Source organism: Stegostoma tigrinum, chromosome 3, assembly GCF_030684315.1.
Source record: "Stegostoma tigrinum isolate sSteTig4 chromosome 3, sSteTig4.hap1, whole genome shotgun sequence".
NCBI classification, from domain to species: Eukaryota; Metazoa; Chordata; class Chondrichthyes; order Orectolobiformes; family Stegostomatidae; genus Stegostoma; species Stegostoma tigrinum.
Genome location: NC_081356.1, coordinates 66,117,646 through 66,137,709, shown reverse-complemented (window position 1 = coordinate 66,137,709; position 20,064 = coordinate 66,117,646). Strand labels below are relative to the sequence as shown.

Sequence of the window (20,064 nt, the reverse complement as noted above, 5' to 3'; positions counted from 1 at the left end):
ATTCCAGATGCAATTCGATTGGTCAAACTACTAGACTTAAAGCAAAACACACTTCATTCATATACCAGAATTAAAATACAGACAAAAAAATAAAAGAATTGGCTTACCTGCAACTGTCAAAATGCTTACCAAAATAATATATGTATTAAACACTACTAATTAACTGTTACAATATAGTAACATCCCATAAACATACCCTTGGCAAAGGCAATTTCAGTAATATAGATTGACCCCACCTATTCAGGCTACCTTCATTGCCCCAACTTTCAAAATAAAAACCCTAGGCTTCACAAGCTGTTTAATTTATTGCTCCTGAATAGACTGTTTGGTCTCTGTCTCAAGTTTTCTTCATTTTGTTTTAAAAAAGGACAAAATATACCTCTTAAACCAAGGTATCACAATACCTTTGTGAAGTAGACTGTATATTTACTGCTGAAACAGTCAACAGGTATATATTTTTTTCCTTCCCTGAAAGCAAATGTTTTTGTAATAATTAAACTGCAGGCTCTGTTTATTCTTGTTATCTTTATCATAAGGTCACTTTGTAAACTAGACCTTGTGACTTAATGGGACCTGCAGTATAATGCTGTTTTGTCCTTTAGTTCAATCTGAAATAATTTGAAGCATACCTCTCCAAATTTAAAGAGAAATAATAGCAGTCCAGACCAGGAGCAAACGGTATATAGTGGGATGACAATCTGTTGTTGTGATTGAGAAAACTAATTGGTGATTCTTTTTGTAGACTGGGAAATGTTGGTTGAGGTTACTGGTAGTACACAATAATTCCAATTTGTATGAACATTGCCCCAGGACTGATTGCACCCAATTGTTGCTCCAGCAGTTGCAGGGTTTACTAGTACTTGCTGTTTCGAATTGTAGACAAAAGAAAACGTAGAATTGAAAGATTGGTTATGTCATTAGAACTATACACCTTTCTTTTAAATTATTTAGAGAATAGTAATAATTTTTCAACAACTCGTGCCTCTGTTTGAGGAAATCAAACAGTTGGTTCTCAACACCTAGTTCATAGTCTTACAATCTTACTACTTTATCTGTTTGACAGAGAACAAATCTGTTATCCTGTTCTGACGAAGGGTCCCTGGACCTAAAACATTAGCTTTGATTTTTCTTAACAGATGTTGCCCGACCTGCTGAGTTTTTCCAGCAGCTTACTTTTTTGAACTTGTTCTCCCTATTTTCTTTCCCTTTGTCCCAACAAATGAGTACCTTCTGTCAGCGTTATGTGTGTCCTCGTTTTGATATATCTCTTTTATATAAATATCTTCAAAAAAACTGAACCATGTCGGTTCCAAATCCATACTGACGTTGTTTTTGATCAGTTGATACTTTCCACTCATGCATTCACTTTGGCTTTGCTAGTTTTCAATAATTTCCTCATGTTTGAGTTTAACAGGTTTGTCTTTTTTGGTTTCATCCTCCTTTAAACAGCAAAATGATCTCCACAGCATCACATCAGATAGTGTGGCTTAGATTGTAAATGAAACACCCATCCAAAATGTTGTTTTTCATGTATGATATCAGTTTGACACAATAGCTATTAACACTTTGCAGCATGCTGTAACTCTGAATGTGTTGGAATCATTGAGAGCTTACATCTCTGAGCTTGGCAGTGGTTTCAGTTGGTAATTTGACAAGGCAATACCTAGGCATGCAGATCTGGAACATTTGGCCTCCTGTTTATCATGCATACGTTAAAAAAAATGTCCGCAGCAATCCAGAAGTGAAATGCTCCGAGTGGAGCTTCTTCCTTCAGTTTAATGGAACTCCTTGCAGACAGTTGATTCAGAAAGGTGCATTTAACAGATTATGTAGCCTGTTTTTTTTTGCTATTATGAGACACATTACAAAATAGCTTCAGATTCACTGTCAATACTGATCTCATTTCATGTATCAAATAAATTACATCAGTCTTATTCGGTGAGACATCAGTGCACTTTCTGGAAGGGAGAAGGAGTGTTTGAGAATGCATTATTGCATTTTGAGTCATGTTATTACTTTTTTTATGACTAGATATTGATCCTTAAGAGTGACCTTTGATCATAGCGCATGGGTCCAGCCCCAGTAAGCCCTTTTTAAGGAATATCAAGTGCAGAGCTGAAATTTGTACATACTTTGTGTTTTTGTTAATCAGAGTAAAGTCCCTAAATGTGACCAGCCTACAAGGTGAAGCATGTACATGTTTGTAGCTGAGCAACTTTAACTTGCTGTCTACAAAAGATTTTTAAAGCATGACATGTTCTCAAGACCTTATGGTCTGTGGAATATTTCAGCATGAACAAATGATTCTTGTTGATAATCCTGACACAAGATCTTCTAACCTGTTATCAGTTTGACTCAAAGTAATTGACGATCACTTTATAATATGAATATGGTGCACTGTTTTTGTAGCTCTCTCATAATTTTTAAAAAAATTTGTCTTGTGTAGACACAACAAGGAGCACCTGTCGCAAAAATTTCTTGTCGATAGTATTTTAACGTGTGCAACCCACTTTATTTTACGGCAGGACTTGAAAATTGCATAGTCTCCAGAATAAAATGAGCCTGTGAAAAGATGATGGCATATTTTGTATCATGTAGCTTTTCTCTGTGAAATATGATCTTGAGGGTCACGGTAACACTTGAGATCGTCTAGGTTAAATTAAACCTGAATAATTTATTGAAGATAGACAAAGGTAAAGGGTTGAAAATTTCAATGAAAGTATCATCATTAATTTTTTTTAATTTCCTCTTCTAGATTGGGTCCTTGAAAGACTACTACCACTTTTACCACAGTAGGACAATGAAACGATCAACAATATCTAGTAGAGGAACTCATAGCTTCATTTCAATGGAACCAAAGGTGTGTACAATTCTAGTTTTTTTTTCACTTCCAACAACCAGCAGCAGAGATGGGTTGTTTATTATTAATTAGTAAAGTCACATGAGGAAATGCTGTATTATTAAGTGTTGAATGGGGAAGAATTGATGCATGCTATCCAGTAACCATGAAAGGAGCAATGTTGAGAGAACAGTTAGACTTGGAGCACATTGAGTAGATAACATAGAGTAGTGAGATCACCGAAGTGGGTGACAGATTTCTTGGCTATAATTAATCAAGGTGACATTTGGATGTTGCAGCAATGACTCTCAATCCTTTAAGTATTTTATCATCATCATGTTTGTAAGCAATGTGTGGGAGGAGGGGGAGAGAATTTGAAAGGAGATAATGTTACATCTAATGAAACTCAAAATAAGTACGCTGCTAATCCTGAAGTCAATGCTGGAAAATTCACCTAAAGCAGTGATGTTTTCTATAATTGTTACGAAACATTTATAGTGATGAAATTTATAATCAGCAAACTGCTATATGGAAGGCATGTTTCATGCTGGTGCTGATCTAATTTCTGTCCTATCGAATCCTAGAAATTTGTAACTGCTGACATGAGAAAATGATTGTTGGTCTCAATGAAAGAGAACATGGCATTGGAGAGATTTTACAGGGAGAATGATCCTAAAACTGTTCTCAAAGCCTGGACCAATTATAAGGATTTGCATGCTGTGTGACTTTCTCTCATGAATGAAAGCTCCATTGGGCAGTGAAATTAGCATTTAATGCCACAAAGTAACTATGGTATAATTGATGGTTTGGATGTTTGAATCACGTTTCAAATTAGTCTTAATATCGTTCAATAGGTCACAACCAGCCCAAATAACAAAATTCAAAAATAAAATTAATTTCTATTGTAATTTCATGTTGACCAACAAAAGTTGAACTTGAGCCAAAATTCATGTTGTTGCTGTAGGATCTCAGTATTTCAGTTCTCTGAAACTATAATAGGACTTTGACTTTTGCTAATCAGTAAACTATTTGTACAGTTCATAAGGTTGAGGTGTACAGCATTTGTTGTCCTAGCATTTCATATCCATTATAGATAAGATAGTTTAAGCTAAAAGTGATGTATGTTAAAAATATTTTTAAAGTTGTATTTTAAGTCTTAATTCTGCAAAATTGTTGCTACTTATTTTGTAGCATATGAAAAAGATTTGATTTGAATGAAGGTATGGAACAAACTAAAGTAAAAGTGACCTTGGCCAATTTGATGCAACAACTCCTGCACATACAATTAAAGGACTGTAATGCTATGGTGCTTGTTAACTGGTGTGTTTTCCTTTTTATTGTGAAATATTTAAGAAAAAACATTTTTAGTTAAGTAACTGATTTGTGTCTGCATGTGCTGAGCAATGCCATCATTTGAAATTTTCTTTTATTCTGTATTATGGGAAAGGCCATTAATTTCAGAATTATCTTCTTGATCTGAGTTGCATGCCACAATTTTGGTTAGAAGTGCAAACTGATGAGCGGAGCCAGCAATACTCCTTGCTGTGACAAGTGTTGTCTCAAATTACTACTTTTGGCTAATGATGCCCCTGTTACATTGTTGCCACATTTTCATCTCGTTTCTACGTCTGTCTTTGAGCCTCCTCAATCCTTGTGTTTTTTTTCTCTCAGGATTAAATGTCCTTCCCCGAAGAGTGACAAATATTACTTCTGTTACTAAATTCACTCCTTGATCTTGCTGTCATGTTTGATAAAACGAACTACACCATGCTTTTCCAATATTTTTCCACAAACCGACATCACTGTGACTTGTCTTGCACGAGCCTATTTACGTCCATGTCATTGGTTATCCTTTTATTACACTGTTCATTTGATGTTTTCAACTGTTCTGCCTATAGAAGTGGAACCCAGACTGCTTGTCTAACATGCAATATTAATGGATCTGGGCTTCCTCCAGATCAACAGTGAGAAGACAAAATCATTGTTGTCAACACCTAACATTAGCTGCTTTAAATTCCTCTTTTCCCCCCTTGCTGTTTTGTTGGATTCACTGAATTTTTATCGTATCCAAGCGGAGTTTCAGAGCTAATTTCTTCTGTGCTATAAAAGATGGCTTTATTTTTCTTTGACTTCCCTTAACCGTCCGTTGCGTAAACACTGTTAAATTCTTACTTGTTGCTCCAGAATTAATTTTGCTTCAACACGCACCTCTCTTAATCCTCCATTAACGTGTGATTTGTCAAAAATTGCATCAGATTGCTTTCTCCACTTGCTAAATAAGACTTCAATTAATCTGTATCAGTTCTGTGATGCTCAAATGACCAGTTTCAAATCCAAATCCGATTTTTAAATCCTTCCAAGCCTTAATCCTACCCTACCTCTGCAGCCTAGTTGCATTTTGTTTTCTCACCATGTTACTCTCTAAAAGATATTGTTTTCTTGTTTCTTAATTTTGTTCTCTAATTTCAATCCTTTTTTCCTCCCGCTTCACTGTATACTGGTGGTGGATCCTTTTTAGAAGTTTGAATTTTTCAGTCACTTTCTCTGTGTCCCTTCTTAAAAACCTTGCTGAAAATAATCTCTTGCGTAAACTTTACCTTCTAATCTTCCCTTTCCAAGCCTCTACTAATGATCAGGATATATGAGTTCAAATCCCCTGAAGAATTTAAAATGAAGTTATTTAAAACAGAACTGAAAATCTAGTCTCTGTAATGGCGATCATGAAACAACTGGATTGTTATGAAATGATATCTGGTTCACTCGTGCTTTAGGGAAGGAAGTGTGTCATTATTCAATCTGGCTAATTAGCCAATGTGATTTCAGGCACTGAACAAATTGGGTCACTCTTAACTAACCTGCTGTAATGGATGCTAAGTCACTTTTGTTTTTTCAATTATGGCAACATGGTAATAAAACCATTCAAATTAAATTTTGGGTGCAATTAATTTATATCCATCCAGTCAACTCTGCAAATTTCTTCTCTTAAACATCTGGAGACTTGTGAAAGTTAAGACAACTGTGCCCAGGGACTAGTTGAATAACATTGTGGTGTAGTCATTCTCATAGAACCATGCATTACACTCAATGTTTTGGACTTCTCCATCACTGTCCCTGTGTATGTCCTGTCCCAGACAGGATAGGGCCACGAAAGATGACTACGTGGTGGTATACAAGTCAGCAGTAAGATAGCCTGGTTCTTGATATTGACATCACACTCAATGAAGTTTCATGGTGCAAAGCAGTCATGGGGGAGAAAAATAGCCTCTGCAGATTATCATCTTACACCTTCCTTCCACTGACAAATTGATATTCCTTCATGTTGAACATCACTTGGAAGAAGCATGGAGTTTAATGAGCGTACAGAATGTATTCTGGGTGTGGGCTATGAATGTCCATCATGAGGAGTGGGTTAGTAACAGTGGATGCTTCCTGATGGACTGGACTTGATGTGGGTGATGAGAACACCCACCAGAATGAAGAACCTATTTGACCTCATTCTCACCAATCCACATGCCCCCAGATACATCTGTCCATGTAGTATTGGTATACAGTCCTTGTGAAGATGAAGTTCCTTTTTTTTTGTACTAAATTATGCTATGTGGCACATAACAACAGTGTGAAAAATTGGTAGGTTCAGAACAAATATATGGCCAAAACTAGGCATCCAAGAGACATTGTGGACAATTGCAATAGCAGCAGAATTATATTCCAGCATAGCCTGTAACCTCATTCTCATTATCAACCTCACTTTATTATCAGCAAGAGAAGAAATTAATCCCAGTTCAAAAGAAGTGGAGAAGAGCAATACAGGAACTGTGGCACATAGACATAAATATGGTGAAGTTGCAATTCGAGAATGAACATGGAATATAGAATAGTGCAGCACAGGAACAGCCCTTTAGCCCACTGTCTGCATCAAACATGATACTATTCTAAAGTAATCCCAACTGCCAGCACATGGTTCGCATTCCACTGCTCCCTGCCCGATCATGTCTGTCTAAATGTCTGTTAAACGTTGTTATCGTTTCTGTTTCTATTGCCTCTCCTGGCTATGCATTTCAGGCACCTACCATTCTTTATGTAAAAACAAAACTTGCCTTGTGTATCTCCTTTCAAATTTTCTCCCTTTTCCCTTAAACCTATGCACCCTAATATTTTACGTTTCCACCCTGGGGAGAAAAGACTCCAACTATCCATTCTGTTCATGCCTTTCATAATCTCAGCCTCAGACACTCTGATGAGAGAAAATCCAAGTTTGTCCAACCTCTCCTTGTACCTGATATACTCCAATCCAGGCAACATCCTGGTAGAGGATTTTGACACCCTTCCTATAATGTGGTGACCAGAACTGTACACGATACACCAAATGTGGCCTAACTAAAGTTTAACACAGCTGCAACATGACTTGCCAACTTTTACACTCAGTGCCCTGACTGCTGAAGGCAAGTGTGCTGAATGCCATCTTTACCTACTAATCCACTGGTATTGCCTCTTTTAGAAAGTAATGGACTTGCACCCCAAGATCCCTCTGTACATGAATGCTCTTAAGGGTCCTACCATTTACTACATACCTTGCTTTTGTATTTGACTTCCCAAAATGTTTCAGCTTACACTTTCAGCTTAAACTCCATCTGCCATTTCTCTGTTAACTTTCCAACTGATCCATAACCTGCTGTATCCTTTGACAGTCTTCCTCACTAACCTTAACTCCACCAATTTTCATGATATTTACAAACTTACTAATCAGACCATGTACGTTTTTATTCACATTATTGTTGTACGTTACAAACAACAGAGGTCCGAGCACTGATCCTTGTGGAACCCTCCACTAGTTACAGACCTCCACTCAGAAAAAACACCCTTCCATAACTTTCTTCTATCTTCTATGACCAAGTCAATTCGATATCCAACTTACCAACTGACCGTGGGCCGCATAATGAGCCTAGTCTTCTCGACCACCTTTGTCAAATGCTTTAGTAAATTCGATGTAGACTACATCTCCTACCCCAACCTCACTGGTCAGCTTTGTCACTTACTCAAAAATCTGAATCCGATTTGTGAGATATGACCTCCCCACCCACCTCGGAGTCATGCTGACTATCCCTAATAAGTCCATTATTTTCCAAATGCAAGTAAACCCTGTCCCTAAGGATCATCTTCAGTAATTTTCCTGTCATTGATATAAGGCTCAGTGGACTATAATTTCCTAAATTCTTCTCTCCTTGGTGAATACCAATGTGAAGTACTCCTTTAGGACCTGCCCCTATTCATTTGGCTCTATTAATAAATTTCCTCCTTCGTTCTTGAGCGGACTGCCAATTTCCTAACTACTCTCTTGCTCCTAACATTTGTATAAAAAGCCTTGGGATTTTTCTTAATCCTGTTGCCAGGGACATTTCATAGCCCTTTTTAAATCTCTCCTAATTCCTTGTTGAAGTATTTTCCTTTTCCATTCCTCCCAGGATTTTGTCTGGTAGCAGTTTCCTCAGACTTCTGCTCTCTTTTCCTTTTTGACTCGACTTTCAATATCTCCTGTCATCCAAAGTTCCTGAATCTTGCCATCCTTAGATTTCATCCTCACAAATGTGTTGGTCCTGAATTCTGATCAACTGGCCTTTAAAAGACTCCACATGTCAGATGTGAATACAACCTCAAACAGCCACTCCTAATCTAATTTCTCCAGTTTCTGCCTAATACTGTTGTAATTAACCTTGCCCTAATTAAGCACTTCCACTGGAAGACCAATCTTCTCTTTTATCGTAACTAAAAACTTAGAAATTATGATCACTATTTCCAAAATGCTCTTGAACTGAAACATTGATCACCTAGTAGGTGCACTTTTCAAGAAGAGACTAGTATAGCCTCTTCTCTATTTGGACTTTCTACATATTGTTCCAAGAAATCCTACTGGATGCAACCTAATTCTGCCCATCTAAGACCCTGGTACTTAGTGTCACAGTCAATATTAAGGAAGTTAAAACCACCCACAATGACAACCCTGTTGTTTTTACATCTTTCCGTGATCTGTCCACATCTGTTCCTCCATCTCCTACTTGTTATTGAGGGTCTTATAGTATAAGCTTGTCAGACTGATTGCACCTTTCTTAGTCCTGAGTTCTACCCATCTGGCCTTGCTGGATGAGCCATCCAAGATGTCCTGCCTTAGTACAGCTGTGACATTCTTCTTAATCAATAATGCAACTGTCCCATCCCTTTCACTTTCCTTTCTCTTTTGCCTAGAACATATAAACCCTTAAATGTTGAACTTCTGGTCCTGCCCTTCTCTCAACCAACTTTGTGTGATGGCAACTACATCATAGTTTCTAATCCAGGCTCTAAGCTCATGAGCCTCACTTGTTATACTACTTGCAGTGAAATAAATTCACTTCAGATTGCCAGTCCTGCTGAATTCAGTAACTTGTCCCTACTTGTTCTTCTTATTAGACTTAACCTCCATCTTTTCCTCAGTCACTCCACATGCTGATCTAGTGCTCAGGTTTCCACTCCCTTGCCACACTAGTTTAAACCCTCCTCTGTGTAGTACTAACACATCTCCTTGGTGCCTGTCCAATTTACGTGTAACCCAGCCATCTTGTACAAGTCCCTCCTGTTGTGGAAGAGATCCCTTCCTACACCAGCTCTTTAGCCACACATTCAACTGTATTATCTTCCTATTTCTGGCTGTCCTGGCATGTGGCACAGGGAGTAATTCTGAGATTACAGCTTTTCTTTTTTACCTAACTCCAAAAATTACCTTTGCTGGACCTCCCCTCTCTTCCTGCTTGTGGTGTTAATACCAGTGTGGACCGCGACCTCTGTCTGCTAACCCTCCCCTTTTCAGACTATCCTGTGCCCACTCAGAAGCAACATTGATTTGGCACCAGGGAGTAAATACAACATTCTGGAGCCACAGAAATTCCTGGCTGTTCCCTTGACTATAGGCTCCCCAATTACTGCTGCTTGCTTGCACTTTGACCATCCTTGCTGTACAACAGAGGCAGTTGTGGTGCCACTGATCTGTCTGCTGCTTTCCCCTGGGAGGCCATTCCAGTAAGTGTATTCAAAATGGTATATCTGTTGAGAGGGGAATTACCATAAGAGACTCCTGCATCACCTCCCTGCCCCTCCTGGTTTTCACCCATCTATCTGGCGGTATGTTTAGTGTGACCACGTCCGTGAAACTCCCATCTATAAAAGTTTCTGCTTCCAACATGCTCCTCAGTGAGCCCAACTGCTGCTCCAACTGAACCATGTGATCTGAGAGGCGCTGCTAGTGGACACACTTCCTACAGATAACAATAACTTACACTTCCTACAGATATCATTATCGGGGACATTTGACTTCTCCTTGATCGCGTGCATCTCACAGGAGCTCCACTGCTGTTCCTGTAACAGCTGTTACTACCCTCCTAGTAATTATTGGGTTAAAAGAAAAGGAATTGCCTTATCTTAACACTGTTCATCCTCCTCATTGAAGCACAACGTTCCCCAAAGCCTGCAGTATGACCTAACCAGCAGTCCTGGCCAAAATAGTGGCTGCCAAAATGGCCAACATCTCCCAGAATTCTCCTCAGACACCTCACCACCACTTTCTGAAAGCTCTTCCTCCTATTAAATATTGTGTCCTTTTCGAAGAGGAATACTGATTGAGCTGACTTATCCACGATCCCCTTCAGTTACTTCTCACTACTGCCGTCTGTCAAATGCTTGCACTTCATTCATGGAAAAGTTTTAAATAATGATTAATAATAACTATTCTAATAAATGAGGTATAATAACTTACACAGCAATATAGCATTACAAGTAAGAACAACATAAAGTGTAAGGACCAAGAATGGGATCCAGGACTATTGCTGCTGATTTTTGTCTATTCCTGGTGGCATTCAGAGGTTTTTTTTTGTTTCATCGGAAAAATTGATGTCACTCTGGAGATCTGCTTTCACACAAACCATGTCCAGTCTGCTTTTCTGGTTTCTCCAAGCAGTGATTGTAAAAATGAAAACACACTTTCTGTGCATTGCTGACAGTATAGAGAATATCTCATTGTGGATTTTTTTTCTTATTCGCACATCTGTTTTCCTTGGCTTTGAAAAGTTTCGCATAACTTTCTTCACTGATCTCCATAATGCTTCATCTCCATGGAGGAGATAATTCTTATGACAATGTCAAATGCCTCGTGCAGCATGTTCGTGCCAATCTCTTTAAGATCACATGTTAGAACAATCGCAAAATTCTTCAAAGGAAGCACAATTTGGAGAATTGTTTTAGATATTCTGTTGAAGTCTTTCAGATGGATTATACTTGTCACTGAAGTACTACTTGATCCTTTTATTCAGAATTAAAAGTCCCTCACATTTTACTTCATTTTGCCATTCATTGTAAACCCAAACATCTCATCCCAAATCCATTTTTCCTGTTCCTATTCATGGCGCTCATCAGCTATTATACCAAAAAGACAACAAAGTTGCCTCTAAAACTTCATTTCAGTCTGTGAATAGTTTGAGTATTGCTGATTAAAGAAGTAAATTTCAGATGCTTCAGTGGCAGCTTCTTGCCCCCAAGCATTTCTGTGGCTTTTTGACGCACTCTTCCCTGCGTAAACTGTAAAAATCACGTGCCACAGGTTTCTAGCATTTCAGCAATCTGCCAGTTGTGGAGAAAGCAACTGGTCTCAATAGATCACTTCTCCACTTCAACAAAGACATAGAATTCCTTCACTTGTTGTGCTCTGCTCACATACATAAATATTTGCACATGCCTTTAGAATTAGGTGTCCAGCATCAATATTATTGTTTCTGACAACTTGCCTCCTAACATTTTGGTGGAAAGGTGAACCAAAGTGTTAGCTGCTTTGAGAATGTCCGTTTTTGAGCAAGTTTCAGTTGTTGGTAAATGCTGTTGTGCTCTCTCTAATTAACCTTAACATCTGTTCCCAGCTGAAAAATTGTGAAGTCAAGGCTGATACTGAAGGCCCTGAATTTGAAAAATATTTCTGTTGTAATTGTATCCACTGTTTCCCAACTATCGCTTTTGATTTCCTGCAGTAGTTATCCATTCTGAAAACTGAAATATCTTAACTAATTTTATGCAATCCTCTTTGAAGAGCAGTTGTCAATAAAAAAATCAACTTGCTTTAATCTAAATCAAATGTTCCAGTACAGAGTACAGTGCTGGACTGTTCTTGTTCTGTTTTTGCCCATGTGTTCCCACATTGGATCTGTCACCTAAGCAAAGTAATTCCAAATTTCTTTATTGACATGTTACGGCCAATATGTCTGTGAGATGCATATGCCTTGCACCATTTTATTTTTTGAAAAAAGAGCTCAATGATGTGTGTGGGAATGAATGAATGCATGCTATGCTTTTTGTACAAAAAGCATAATTTCCTATTTTTCTGCCATTGGTGTCTGTCATTTTGCCAACATGTTATCGAAGTGTTTGCTCTTCTTTTGAATTGGTCAATGGTCATGTGGTGTGGGTGATGAGGATAACACGAGTTTTTTTTTCCTGGGGCACTTGCTGACTGGAAATGAATCTAAATGTCTTGCATTGGTAGTTTCCAATTAAGTTGATCAGGCACATCACATGCTGAGTGGTGTCATAAAAGATACAGGGCAGGTCAGACATGACCTCTTGTCATTACTATTCATCAAACTTCAAATTTCATGATTGGTTAAATGTCAATGAGGCTTGTAGAGTGATCATTGGAAAACACACAGCTTGCAACAATCTATAGTCATTAGTTGACTAAAATATCAAACATTTTGAATCATTTTCACATTAGTGATTGAATGTACTCAAGTGAACAGACCTTCCCTTTAGATTGAGCCATAAGGCTGCAAAAAGTACAGACTTCAAAATGCCGAACCTCATGGCAACTGGCACTGGAATGGGCTAGGGGTTCATTTCACTGAAATCAACTGTCTGTTCCAAAACTGGATGGACAGCCACCTGATTGTAGTTTGTCCTGACTTGGAAATCTCTGTGCTTCAACACAAGTCGACAATATGGAGCTGTACTAACCAGGTTAATTAGATGTCCTGGTTTTTCCAGTATAAGCCTATTTTCTCAGTAAGCATCCTGGTGACCTGGCACTTTCCTAAATATAGCTCAAATGGTCTCATTTCAAATTTCCCCTTTATTTTATGTATAACCTGGTTTTTGGCCAAAATATCTATGAAATTGCATTCTCCTACTTGTAAGCTCCCATCACATTGCATGTAATAACACCACTCCTTGATATTTTGTTATTGCTGATGACATCTTCTTTGAACTATCTTTGGAGTAGGGTTACCTGTTATCATGGGACGTGTCATCACGAGATTTCTACCGTAAACTGCCTCTCCTCCAGACTCTCCCAGCATGTTAATAATTACAGAGTCTTATCTTCCCATGGCTTTTTAATTTGTCCTGGTTTTGACCTGCAAACATAATCCCCTATAATTCTGTGGGAATACATGCAGACTATGGAGGTTTAAGAAATGGTTCATCAACATCTTCTCAAGGGTGATTAGGGATGGACAGTTCATGCTGGCAGTGCAACTGATGCCTGCATTTAATCAAAAACTGCTTTGAAAAAAAATTAGATTTTTTAATGTACTTTAGCTTTTTATTATAAAGCTAGAATGTAGATACAAACTGCTTTTGAGAGCAGGCAGAATATGAAGCAAGCAGTTGGATGACGTGATTAAAGAGAGTGAATGTATGAATCTGTGTAAAAGACTAGATGTTGATAATCTGGGTTAGAATAATGGGAATAACTCTTCTGGAAAGCTGCTCTCTTTAATCACCCTCAGGTGATTAAAACCTGTTCTTGATATCCCAACAAGCATTATTTACCAATAACTGTAATTAGTTTCTATGCAATTATAGTCAAGGATCTGTGAGCAATTGATATACGGGTGGGAGTTGGTCTGTTGGCTTTTTAATAATGTTACCAAATGAGTACACGGAAGGAGCAAAGATATATTTTTGTACATTGGAAGAAGTAGTGTTGCTGGAAATCTTGTTGCTGTGGTTTTTGGAAAGGTATGAATGAAAGCCAGCAATGGCTGTACCACTGCAACAGACGGAACATTATGAAGGATGATGCAGAGACCAACACGGGAACCAGAGTTTAAATCATTTGGTGCTTTTCTGCTATTTATTTGGATCAAATTTGATTTGTAGTTCAGTTGTGTGCTTGCAATATCGTACCATTCAAAATGATGGACCAAGTGCTGGAAAGCGTGATCAGTTTAGGTATAGATTTTTGGTGCATACTCAATTAGCTGAAGGTCCTCTTCTATACTGCATCACTCTATACAATGAATTCAATTTACCTGCCTTTTGACCCAATCCTCTTGATGCCTTTGTCTAATTGAGGAAAAAAACATCTGTCTTACTAGGACGAATGTGTCACTAAGCCATACCCTATTTTCCCTTATACTGAGTTGCCTATGTTACTAAGAGCCATGCAGGCCGGCCAAAGTAAGGACAGCAGGCTTTCTTCCCTAAGAGGACATTTTGTGAGCTAGATGAGTTTTTATGGCATTTGAGTTTATGATTTCAGAATTATTAACTACTGTGGAGGGATTCAAACTCGTACCCCTAGAGCATTCCGAGATAGCAAGAACTTGCAGATGCTGGAGCCAGAGACAACACCATGTGGAGCTGGAAGAACGTGGCAGGCTGGGCAACAGCAGAGGAGCAGGAAAGTTGACGTTTTGGGCCTGGATCTGGTTCTGACAAAGCAGCAAATAGTTTCCCCAGCTCCACACTGTGTTGTTACCCCTAGAACATTCACTTGGGTTTCTGGATTACTAGTCCAGTAAAAGTGCCACAAGGCGAGCATTATCCTCCTGCTACTTAACAAAAGTAATTTATTTTTAAGCAAGAGAAAACATCATAGAGTAGTTTTAAAAGTGTGTTTTGAACACAATTTTACTATAAACTACACGGAAGTGTGAGGACTGATGGCTTTAAAACTTGTCTCCTTCGGTAAGCTTGTGAAAAGTCTCGGAGGAGAGGAGATGGTCTTGAAAATTTTAATTCGACGCAACAGACACCGGGTTCTGGAGTAAAAATTTCATAGCACTATGTCAGTTTGGGTAAAGAAATCTTTGCTGATAATTTTAAGATTCTGTCCCATTGTTCTGGCAGCATTTCCCACCAGAGGAAACATTCACTTATTCTGTAATTTGTATTTGCCCTCAACTCCCCGGTCGCATGATCTTATTCTTCTGAGTCTAAGTTAACCACGCCTGGGTATCTTAGTGCATCAATTGCAGAAGGTTAGTTTGCAGATCCAGCTAATATTCGGAAATTTTATAAAATATCATGGTTTATTGTGAAGGGAATTAAAAGCAAGAGTAGGTCATTATGCTTTAGTATAGAGCTTTGAGGCCGCATCTGAAGGACTGTGTACACGAATGGACAACTTACTTTATGGAAGGTTGATAATGCATTGAGAGCAGTTCAGAGAAGGTTCACCAGACCAATATCCAGAATGAACAGATTGCCTTATGAGAAGAAGCTAGACCGGCTAGGCCTGTATCTTCTGGAGTTTAGAAAAATCAGAGGTTCCTTAATTGAAATATCAAGTACAGGAGACTTGACTAAGCAGATGTTGAAAGGATGGGAGAATTTTCTGTCTCTTGGGAGAAGTCTATTGTGGGAGAATCTAGAGTGAAGCTTGATTGGTTTTAAAACCAAAGGTAGCACCTATGAGGCAACTTTTAATGTGAGGTTTGAGAATCTTTGGAATGCCTTTCCACCAAAGGCAGTGATTGCAGAATATTTAGAAGTTTTAAAGGCAGGTAGTTAGATTTATTGTTTACCAAGGGGATGAAAGATTATTGGGGATCTGCAGGAATGTAGAGTTGAGGTTTGAATCAGATCAGCCATGTTCTCATTGAATGGCAGTGCAGGTTCGAAAGTCTGAATGGCCTGCTCTTGTTCCATGTTCATGTGGTCACATGTTTGTACACAAAGCATTTTTTCTTGTTGTAGCCAGCTATACATAGAGATAGCAATTGCTACTATTGGTAAGGAGTGAGATTTGTCCGGACATGAGCCATTCTCCATTTGACTAGTAACTACAATGCCCTGGGGTCTTGGGTTCATAGTGTACCAGAGTATATGGGAGAATTTAAGTTTGATTAACAAATCTGGAATATCAAACTAGTCTTAGTAATTGTGACCATGAAACTGCTGCTGACTGATTTATCAACCAGATGGAGATTTTTTTTTGTTGTTTCATGGATCTGGCTTCTGACTAGTGTTAATATCAGAGGACTAAGAATGGATTATTGACATCCCTGATGAATATAAATCCAGCTCAGAGACGTCTTCCCCGTCCTCTAGTTTGCAGAAACTGCTTCAGAGATTGTAGAATTTACGATGCGATGACCACTGCATCCCATATTTTCAAGGCCAACTCCCTTCGTTCTGTGGGATGCAAATGGTCAAGTTTTGGGGATTTGTGGCAGGTTTTTTTCAAAGTAACAGTTGTCTATAATTTATTCCTTTTTAAGAATCTAAGAATCTGCTTGATCAATTCTGTTGATTTGCTTAGAATCTGTTGAGCAGCATTGAAGATTATAAAGGGCTCTTTGAGAGTTCATTTGCACTATTTCTGTGTGTATGTGCTTCCTATCTCTTGGATAATCATTTGTTGTTTGCTAATAAATGCTCAAACAGACCAGCAACTGAATTCCTCATAAAGACTGTAAAACCATAGAATATAAGAGCAAAATTAGGCCATTTGGCCCAATGGGTACGCTCTGACATTCGATCATGGCTGGTATATTTCTCAACCCTGATCTCCTGTCTTCTCACTGTAATCTTTGATCCCCTTATTCATCAAGAGCCCATCTATCTCTGTTGTCTTAAATACACATAGGGAGAGGCAATGGCCTAGTGGTATTATTGCTGATCGGTTAATCCAGAGACCTAGATAACATCCTGGGGACCTGGGTTCAAATCCCGCTAGGCAGATATTGGAATTTGAATTCAATAAAATGTCTGTAATGAAGAATCTAATGATGACCGTGAATCCATTGTCAACTGTCGAAAAAAAAATCCATCTGGTTCACTAATGCTGTTTAGGGAAGGAAACTGTCATTTTTACCTGTCTGGCCTACAGTTGACTCCAGACCCACAGCAATTTGGTTGACTCTGAACTGTCCTCTGGGCAATTAGGGATGGGCAATAAATCCCTGTATGATCAGTGACGTCCCCATCCAGTTAATGAATGGAAAAAAACCTCCACAACAATGAGTTCTACATGTTCCCCACCCTCTGGCTGAAGAAATTCCTCCTCATTCTAGTATTAAAGTGTTGTGCCTTCACTCTGAGGCTGTACCCTGTGTTATAGACTCTCCTATTAGGGGAAACATCTTTCCCATGTCCTCTTTATCCAGGCCTCTCAGTTTTCTGCAAGTTTATTCAGATTTCACCACCCCATCCTTCTAAACTCCAGTAAGTACTGACCAGAGTCCTCAAATGCTCCTCATATGAGCTGCCTTTCAATCCCCTGATCAGTCTTGTGAACCTTCTCTGGAGGGAGTCCAAAGTTTCTGTACTTGGGGCTAGCATTTCTTCATAAACTTCTTGCTTAATAAAATAATGTCAGTTTCATAATCACTGATTCCTCAAAGCATTTCACAACCAAGGATGCACTTCCACGGTGTAGTCACTGTTATAATTTGTAAAATGTGAAACCAGTTTATATGTAGCACATCTCAAAGGTGGTAATGTAATTAATGTGATTGTGATGATTTTGGGCATGAATATTGCTCAAGACTCCAGGAACAACGCTCCTTTGTGTTACTTTTAAACAGTACCATGAATTCTTTCACATCCACTTGAGCAGGCATAGTGGACCTCTGCACAAAGCTCATGTGAAAGAATATCCCTCTGACTGTCGCACCACCTCTCAACGCTGCACAGGACAGTCAGTTAAATCAGTTAAATAATATGTCATAATTGGTTGACTTGTGAACAAAGTTGTTTAAATTATGTGAGTGCTGAAATCCAGCTGAACATAGTCAGAAAAATGCAGTTAAAGAGTTTGGATGTAATGATTAAATAAAATTGTCGGGTGTGAAATGTCTGTTGCTAGAACTGGGCTCCTGTTCGCTCTAGTTATACTATAACGTGTATATTAACTGCTAAATATCTGGCAGCAAATCTACTGGCTCAGTCTTTAAAATAGTTCAAGCCAAAAAATTCATTAATCAGTGCTTTCTGTTGCTTTTATGTGGTCTTGGATATAGTGGTTGCTGTGGATGTTCGTTTCTCTGGACTCGAACATATTTTCTTCAGTTAGTGAACTGAATTGGGCAAATATTTGAAAGGCTTTCAGTATTCTAAGGAGTACTTGTTTAGATATACTGGCTACTTTGTTCATGGAAAAAACGTTGTTTTGTAACAGAAGCTCATTGCTTCTGTTTGTAAGAAGTGGATTTTCTCTCTCTGCACATGTTCCCTTGTTTGCTCACTGTCCTTCCCACCTCTCATCCTAAATGTTTTAAGAGTCAGAGATTTTGCTTTTTATAAATTAATGTTTTTGTTGTCCTAAAATATTTTGGGCTCCCTTAATGTAGACATACTTACTTACGACCATCTTTTCTTTAAAAAACACTTCTCAATCATTAAACACATGATCCTTGCTCCTGATTGCACCACTATCCCTCCCCAAGTTCAATGATATAGCCACTAGACTACTGATCCAGAATCCTTAGCTAAATTTGTTTTGACTTGTGCCTGGGCCAGCATTATTTGATTATCACTAGTTGCTGTTGAATAGGTTATGTTGAGCCACCTTTCTGAAGTGGTGTGGTCCCTAGGTAGACCTAGGGTTCATTGGGGGGGCACAGGGATTTGGATTCCATCATGGCAGCTGGTGAAATTGGAATACAACTAATACATCTGGGAATAAAAAGTATTCTAATGGTGAACGTGAAATCACCATCTCTTGTCATAGAAGAACCCACCTGGTTCACTACTCCATGCAGGAAAGAAAACCTGCCATCTGTACTCAATCTTATCAATGAGTACAGATCCATAGCAATGTGGTTGACACTTAACTGCTTTCTAAAATGCCAAGCATGTTACTCCATTCAGTGGTAATTAGGGATGGGCAATGATTGCTGGCCATGTCATCATCAGCATCTTATGAAAGTGATTTTTTTTAAAAAAAGGTCTGTTTTCCAAGTTGTCTGATCACAACAGAGGAGATAAGTTGTACTCTAATTGGCTGAATTGACATCCTACAGTGGATGAGGGAGGGAATGACAAAAAGTATGAGAGCAAATTGGGATTTTGGATTGCTGTGGGGATATCTGTCTATGCTGTCATTCATTTGGATCCATATGTTGACTCCATTTATACCTTAGACCATATTTCAAGATGTTGAACAAGTCAAAATAGTGATTGATCGGTAATTCATAGTAGCTTTTGAGAAGGTTCCAGGTTTCTGCTCCCCTGTGTTGAGTGGTGGGGGTTGGCTGGCATGGTCGGTCCCTCTGTCGGTCCCTCTGTCTCACCTATATTGGGCTGGATTTTAAAATTTCCTGCTAGAAGGTTTGAAGTCAAGTGGTCAGCAATGGACAGCTTCTAAAATGTAACCTTTGAATATCTTTTACAACTTTAAGCAATTTTGGATTATTTACCGCTCACGAATGAGAACAGCTACATTTATGCAACTAGTTCTCGTGTTGTAAACATTGAGTCCCAGTTTCAATCAAGTGAATATATTTCCCAAACACCCTATTCCAGATGGCACTATCTAAAAGTTTCTGTACAATTGAAGTTCAACATACCTCCTGTTGTATTTCAGCCTCCTGGATATAAAACCAACATTTTCTTTACCATCTTGATTAGTTTTGTAGTGACACACTAGCTTTTAATTATCCACTGAGATGTTCTAAGCCATGTTGCTGTTTAAATTTCCTGATCTTTCACCATTGAGGGAAATACTTTGATTTGTTTACCTCAAATTCAGAAATGAATGGTCTCACACTTGCCAATATTGAATGCCACTTGCTGAATTTGTCTGTTTGAACACTTAGGTTGGTACTCCTGTCTGCTTGCGTACAAATTTAGAGCAACTTTTGCCATATTCTGTCAATTAAAGCATGTTTGCTTGATCCTAGCCATCAACTTGTATCTCAAGTTTGCCTCCGATTCAAGTGCCTACAATCCAGATTCTCAATTTGTGAATCTAGAAAGTCAGTGTGGTG

At 38.6% G+C, this 20,064-nt stretch overlaps 1 protein-coding gene across 3 annotated transcripts in view; it reads left to right on the top strand.

Annotated features, from left to right (window-relative positions):
* The window catches only part of pcsk5b (proprotein convertase subtilisin/kexin type 5b), a 374,824-nt gene that overhangs the window by 12,132 nt on the left and 342,628 nt on the right, over positions 1–20,064 (top strand). For all 3 annotated transcript variants that reach the window (XM_059644647.1, XM_048526886.2, XM_048526885.2), the window contains exon 2: positions 2,756–2,860. In XM_059644647.1, coding sequence (XP_059500630.1) covers positions 2,756–2,860 — 105 coding nt within the window. The remainder of the gene's footprint in view (positions 1–2,755; positions 2,861–20,064) is intronic.